The 7,678-nt window shown below is 41.7% G+C and overlaps 1 protein-coding gene across 1 annotated transcript; it reads left to right on the forward strand.

Moving 5' to 3' along the window:
- The first annotated feature begins 243 nt into the window (after positions 1 to 243).
- On the forward strand, positions 244 to 7,288 carry snrnp27 (small nuclear ribonucleoprotein 27 (U4/U6.U5)). Its single transcript, XM_077560178.1, has 6 exons — positions 244 to 443; positions 1,807 to 1,927; positions 4,683 to 4,786; positions 6,114 to 6,193; positions 6,544 to 6,608; positions 6,968 to 7,288. The coding sequence occupies exons 1-6, from the start codon at positions 407 to 409 to the stop codon at positions 7,020 to 7,022; spliced, it is 462 nt and encodes a 153-aa protein (XP_077416304.1). The 5' UTR covers positions 244 to 406; the 3' UTR covers positions 7,023 to 7,288.
- Positions 7,289 to 7,678: the final 390 nt, after the last annotated feature.

Raw genomic sequence — 7,678 nt, forward strand, 5'->3', positions numbered from 1 at the left:
AGCTCACCGGGCTAATGAGTGAATTTTAAAAATGTTACTATAGAACATATTCGTCAACCTGTTCATAGTATTGCGTCACTAGTAACATGATGTCCTGCTGCTCGTTTCTTAAAGTTGTCCTACTAGTAAACATAGTACTTAGCAAATGGACTTTAAACTGGATTTCTATTTTATTTAAGTGCTCGAAAGGCCTGCCATGCTGTCACATTGTCTGTCACGCAACAAACTTCACATCCGACACGACAGGAGGCGCAGTAGGGAAAAAAGACAAACGGAAGTTGTTATTAGACAGACCGGAACCTTCTTAGTAATGGTGGCGAACGGTAAACGATTCAACTGAAATTTCGAGTAACTCTTCGTTCTGCGTGCTTTTTCTTTTACTTTTCTAAGTATTTGACCGGTGAAAATGGGAAGGAGCAGGAGTCGAACACCTCCAAAGCGTGGTAAGACCCTCACGTCACGATTTTAGGCCTTGTTTGTATGGGCAGATTAAAGAAGGACTTCTAGAACTATAAATTGCTATATTATACTGTGCTCAGTCCGCGTCCTCGAAATGGATATATTGTTTGTCTACCAAACGCGCTTTCCTACGTTGGCTTCTTTGGATTCTGGCAGTTGTGAGAAGTAACGTAAAAATCCAATTTCACTGTACATTTTCGGGTCGGCCGAAATGAAACTTGAGTATGTATTTCTTTCGGACGTCTATTTAATTGTAGTCCATTTAAAAACATCTGTACTTTCTACTCATTGCTTTGTCAAAAATAGGCTTGTTTTTTCCCCGCAGTGATTATTTTGCCGTGACCCGCAACTCGCCACAAAGCGTTATTTTTGCCGTGAATCGCGTGACAACACAAGTACAAACAAATTCTGCGCTGATGAATGTGTACGGGGCTTGAGCGCTTGGTTCAAATACCGCTGTACTTATGATGATGATTATTTAAAAAAAACAAAACTGTTTTTTAATCTTAAAAAAATGTACATGCCATTTTGGGGATTTGCATCTATTTGCATAGAAAAGTCAGGTACCACGTTCTAAATATATTTTTTGTCACAGAATAATAATTTTTTTTAGTTTAGAACTTGATTCTCAGACATGTTTAAAAGTGCTCCGATATGTTGTAAAATACAGTATATAAGAAATTTCTAAAGTAATTTTAGTATTAGATAAACTGTTTTCTTAAACACATTTTACATAAAGGTTTGAAGATCAAACAGTCTTTTACAAAAATTGTTAAAAAAATAAAAGATTGAACTTTATTTTTCAATAAACAACAAAAACATCCATCTGACGGAGTTGTAAAAAAACACATTGGTTTTGAGTCAGGGTTCGACACTGCAACAAACAGCCTGTGCTGGTAAAAAAAAAAATAATCCAGTTGCACGGTGGAAGTACATGCTTAAATGTCTTTGAGCCGTGATGCGTATGAATCAAGCGCCACGGATCGGGTCGTACATAGTCCACAAGATGTGCTGCGGAGGCAAACTTCAAAATAAAAACCTTCCAACTGATGCATTGATGTTGATGCAATTGCCTTGTTACTTGTATTTTGAATTTGACCCACGCAGTGGGTGGTAGGTGTCGCGGCTCAAGGTGGCCATCTTGATTCATCATCACGCAACTATCGACTTTTAACATTAACACAACACCATCACGAAATTATGGATAGTTAATTAATGAATTAATTCATTATCAGAATGAGCCCTTCAAATCCACATAGAAGTAGGTCTCTTCACATACTATATATTGCAGTGGTATTATTTTGGGTCCAACTCCTGCATCCTTATGTTGACTCGATCGTATTACAGAGAGGAGACGCTCACGCTCAACTTCACGAGAACGCGATCGAAGGAGACGGGATCGGTCACGAGATCGTGACAGGGAAAGGAGAAGAAGTCGTTCCCGATCTCCACACAGGAGACGTTCAAGGTGAGGGAATATGGTTAAATGCTATTGTAGAGTTCCATACATTTTGTGTTGAATAGAATAGACTTGAAAGAATGTACGATGACCGCTATATAGCTGTTTATATTTCACTCCCCAACTGCTCTAATATTCTAGTAATAGTCATTGTTGCCACAGAGCCAGCCACCGATTATGATCAGCCAATTTCCATGGAAAAGTGTGATTGGCCTATTGTCAATCAATGTCTTTCATTGCCACAAACTCGATCACACGCAGCTTGTACTTGCAGCCTGTAAAGACCAAACTGTGTGCAGTCAAATGTCCACTCTTCCCTTCTGTTAGAAAGCGCGGGCGCGTGGCAGTGGCAAACCAAAGCAAGCCATATGAAACCTTTCTACGTTTTGAGTGATGTTAAGTTTGCTTCTTCAGAATTGACTGCATTTTTTAGGGAAATCCATGAACGCTACCTCGTTACGCGTCACATAATTGCTTAAACAGGTTGGAGCTGGGTTGGGGTGGATGGGGGGGCGTGGGGGCTGTGGGCCGGTGGGGTTGGGGGGAGGGGGGGTAGTGGTGGGGTGGCTGGGGGTGGGGGTGGCTGGGGGGCGGGGTGCTGGGGTGGGAGGGTGTCTGAGGGTTTGGGGGCCTGGGGGCGGCTGGGGCTGGGTTGGGGTGGATGGGGGGCGTGGGGGCTGTGGGCCGGTGGGGTTCCTGGCGGGCCTGCAGTGCCCCGTCCTGCTGCGTTGGGTTGGGGGCTCGGGCCGCGTTGGGGTGGGGGGCGCTCCTGCTCTTGGGTTTGCTCTCCGGCCGGTGGCCCCTGCGGGGCCCGGGGGTCGTCCTTTGGCGCAGCCGCGGCCTGGGGGGCCCTGAGGTGTTGCGCTTGCTCTGACCTGGCGGGGGTCGACGGCTCCCCTCTTTGGTGGAGATTTTCATGCACGCCAGATCCACCACACCAGCATCTATCGAAACTCAGACACAATCTTCCTCAGGTCATTGAATCAGTGGAGGCTGGTGTCTGTGGATCTCACTCCGCTTCGTCTGTCCTTCCTTCCTTTCCTCAGTCTCTCCTTTGGTCTCTTGAGGTCTCCCTGATTTGTTGTAATTTAGATGTCTCTGAGGTTGGTGAAGGACTCTGGTTGGTGGCCTGGTGGGTGGTGTCTGGTCGGTGCTGGATTTCACTTTCCTTTCTTTTCTTTGGTCCTTTCTCGGGTTTCCTGACGGCCTCACGACTCTGGCTGGAAGTGTTCGGTTTAGGGAAGCGGTATGGGATTTTTTATATTTTTTATAGGTTTTAGGTGATCTAATGAATGCACACACGCACATACACATATTCACCCACATACAAAATATATATATATATATATATATATATATATATATATATATATATATATATATATATATTAAAAAAAAGGAGAGCAATGATGATGACATGTCAAATTGGTAAAATTACTGAATGAACAATACTGAGCTCTCCAGAAGAAAAAAAAAATGATGTCCAATAATGCGTAGACACCGCTCACCTGTGACGTTCGCAAGCTGAGCTGTGATTGGTCGTTGCCTGAGCACTGAGCAACTGTGATGTCATTTTCTGTCAACAGCAAATGGCAAAATGGCTGAAGAATGGGTAGATTTTGCTTCTTAATTTATATTCCACAAACACAATATTGATCTCAATACTAGACTAGTGGGGCTGCATGGAACCTATTACTGTAAAGAACATTTTTGGGTTGGCTTCCCTTTTAAGCTCGCCAACTTTCATTAGATGAAATTATATGGTTTGTTTGAACATTTTGATGTTAAATATACAATGTCCAATTCTCTTTTGTTTTATGTTCCTTAAGGATGGTCGAGTACCAATACTTGGCCTTATTTTATGGTATCAGTACTCGTGATGGGCTGTTTTTTACAATCATACTATCCATCCATACATCCATACATCCATCCATCATCTACCCCTTATCCGGGGTCGGGTCGCAGGGGCAGCAGCTTTAGCAGGGAAGCCCAGACTTCCCTCTCCCCAGCCACTTCAGCCAGCTCCTCCGACGGGATCCCAAAGCGTTCCCAGGCCAGCCGAGAGACGTAGTCTCTCCAGCGTGTCCTGGGTCGTCCCCGGGGCCTCCCGCCGGTGGGACATGCCCGGAACACCTCCCCAGGGAGGCGTCCAGGAGGCATCCGAACCAGATGCCCGAGCCACCTCAACTGGTTCCTCTCAAAGTGGAGGAGTAGCGGCTCGACACTGAATCCCTCCCGGATGACCGAGCTTCTCACCCTATCTCTAAGGGAGAGCCCGGATACCCTGCGGAGGAAACTCATTTTGGCCGCTTGTATCCGGGATCTTGTTCATTCGGTCACGACCCACAGCTCGTGACCATAGGTGAGGGAAGGAACGTAGATCGACCGGTAAATCGAGAGCTTTGCCTTTCGACTCAGCTCCTTCTTTACCACAACGGACCGATACAGTCTGCATCACTGCAGACGCTGCACCGATCCGCCTGTTGATCTCCCGCTCCAACCTACCCTCACCCGTGAACAAGACCCCAAGATACTTGGATACTCTCATCCCCGACCCGGAGAGGGCACTCCACTACTATACTTTTTAAAAAAAATAATAATAATATGTGGTCATTCTACAGCTTCGATTTTCCCCTATTGCAGTTATACGGCATAATTGGGGGTTCATTAACAGTCCATAATTTTTCATTCATAATTTGCAGCGATTTCCGCACTCAGTAGTTGTGATAACTTGTCCTGCAGCTGTTTATGTTTCCCTCTGCAGGTCTCCTCGACGCCATCGCTCCTCCTCTCTTTCCCCCATGAGGCATAAAGACAGACGTGAAGATGAGCGTAAAGAGAAGTCATCCAAACCCATTCAAATATCAGGTAGAAAAGATACATTGTGCATAAGTTGAAGTCTGACTTCAAAACAAAATTTCCCATGTTAATATTAATATAACATAAAGTGAATTCAATTGTGACTCAAACCAGTGGTCCTCCACCATTTTTCCACCACGGACTGGTTCATTGTCCAACTTAAATTTTGCAGACTAGCAACCATCTGTTCTGTCGACGGGGGTGAGGTGCTGACAAAAATTCCTGACCAGGTGGTGACGTCCATTTTGGGACATAATAGGGTGCTGACTAAGATTCCTGCCCGAGTGATTACGTCCATTTGGGGCCTATGTGCTCCGCTACAAGGGATTTTATTTATTTATTTATTTTTATTATTCATATATACATCTGTGAGGCCCGGTACCAAGTGGGGGCTGCTGACCAGTGGTTGGTGACCATTGACTTAAAGCAAACATGAAATCTTTATTACCTGTGTAATGTTTTAAGTATTATTTTAACACAAGCTCTAACTCCTATGTAATCAAAAAAAAAAAACTGTAAAAAACACTCATAGGGCTGCACGGTAAATCACTATCATTATATATTGTGATTGACACATGATCAATATCAATAGAAAATAGGGTCAAAAGAAAAAAAATCTGATTTAAAAAAACAAACAAAAAAAACACCACAAGACATTCAAGGCTGTAGACACTTGGGCGCATTTTACTTCTTCTTCGGCCAGGTGGCTACCAGTATTTATCGAGCCAACAGAAGGTGGGAAAAGAGCTGAAATCCACCTTCAGCCTCTCGGCTTAACACGTCCCAGCTAAGTACATTTGCTTCCGTCATCAAAGCGACTTACTACTTTTCATGAACGGCCGAGCTTTGTGAAATACTTTTGCGACGATCGAAAATTTGGATGACAGTTGCATAATGCGTAAATTACATCTTAAAATGCACATAAACTTTCACTTTTAATGTTTCACCATCACATCTCAGGGAAAAAAAAATTGTTGTGAAAATGAAAGGAAAACATTATATAACATATTTTTCCCAATCTGCGAAAAACAAATTATATTGAGACCTCAATCATAAGAAGAAAGCTTCTTCTACTCTTTTCTCATTGTGTGTTCTCAATGAACGCACGCCCGGCACACACACAAATAGCACGTTTCAATATATTCATTGTGATTGTTGATCAAATAGTTAACATATTTTGTTTAAAAATACGTTTTTATCAGCCTGGAAGGATGAATTTGTGTATTGAATTTTCAATAGATTGTGTTGCCACGGGCATTTTCTTTTACTGTGAGGTTAGGGTGACATTTTGTCCTCAACTTATATGCATCAATTATTATTATTATTATTTTAACAGCTGAGGACATGCAAGGCAAAACTGAAGAAGAAATTGAGATGATGAAACTAATGGGATTTTCAACATTTGACTCTACTAAGGTGAGTGTGTATGATGTGCAACCACCAGGAGGGGCAAATCATGGGTTTAAATGAAATTCAACAAATGAATAAAAACTGCAGGAATATATTTTCATTAAGAAGGAAGAGAAAACAGAAAAATGTAACTGCCAATTTTGTTTATACTTCTCACCAAGTTCCCACTGGCAGCGCTTATTAAAAGTGCATGTATTTGAAACGCCATTATGAAACAACATTTTTGCCATATTAAAATATGACCAATATGTTTGAGACTTAACGTTTTCCTGTTATTTTGATTACTATTATTTTCTGCGAAATTCAGATTAAATGATTTGGGGAATGTTTGAAAGACATGTTCTGTTTTCAACCAGGGGAAGAAAAGTGACGGAGCTACCAATGCTTATGCTATCAATACAACCATGAAAAGAAAATACAGGTATGACAAAATGTTTTAAGAGAAGGTATCATTTATTGTTCCCCAGAAGTGGAAATTATAAAAGAGGAATATTACTCTTTGAGCGGAGCTAGTTGTGCCGTCCTGTCATGTCTTATTGCCTTGTCACCCGGGTGTCATGTTAGTCATCTGTTGTTAGTCAGATTGCTGGATTAAAATGTCAAGTTTTAAATCCCCTCACAGCAAGCATTATTACTGCTATTGTCAATAGAGCCAATCACCTCTGCAGGTGTTTCCATGCAGAGATTCTAGCTCCCCTATTGGTGTGTGATGATGTCATCTGCAAGTGTTGCGAGGGTAACAGTGATGTAATGTTTTTTTCTTTTATATTTTTTTTCTAGGCAATATATGAACAGAAAGGGTGGATTCAACAGACCACTGGACTTCATCGCATGAAGAAACTCTTTTGCTGCTTTTCTCTTGAAACATGCATTTGTTAGGACGTTTTGTGCCATTTGCTTTCATTTTTGTAACCTGTGTCGTGTGGGATGTCGGACATCTCTATATACATTTTTGATTAATGGGAGACATAAATATTCGTCTCTGTGATTTTATTACACCACATTTTGGTGAACATGAGGTACATGAAGCCTCATGCTGTTCTACAGTTACTTTTAAGTGTAGTTATGTAAAACAATTGAATAAAAAGTCTTTAAAGTCAATGCAAGCAGTGTTTGTTGTTACTTTCCTTTTTTTAACAAACATTTGGATGCAGTGGTATGTCAACTATTAGACAATATTTCTACAGTACTGAGTCAGGGTAGCAAATGATCGATTAACTGATTTTATATTAGAAATGTACAAACCACTGTGTTTTTCTGTTAGTCATTTATTACCAAAACGTTCAACACATTCATGAAGGTAGTTATGCTGTTTTATTATTGTTGTTATTTTGCAGTCATAGACTAGTTTCAGAACACTAAGATTAAATGTTTTATGCATGAGGACCAAGAAGACTGCTTCACATCATTTTTGTCTTGTCAGACACTCAAGAAATGCGCCTGCGCTGATTGAGCAAATTAAAAGACGGCATGTACATTTAACAAATCCCC

Source organism: Vanacampus margaritifer, chromosome 3 (genome assembly GCF_051991255.1).
Source record: "Vanacampus margaritifer isolate UIUO_Vmar chromosome 3, RoL_Vmar_1.0, whole genome shotgun sequence".
In the NCBI taxonomy this organism is placed as follows: domain Eukaryota; kingdom Metazoa; phylum Chordata; class Actinopteri; order Syngnathiformes; family Syngnathidae; genus Vanacampus; species Vanacampus margaritifer.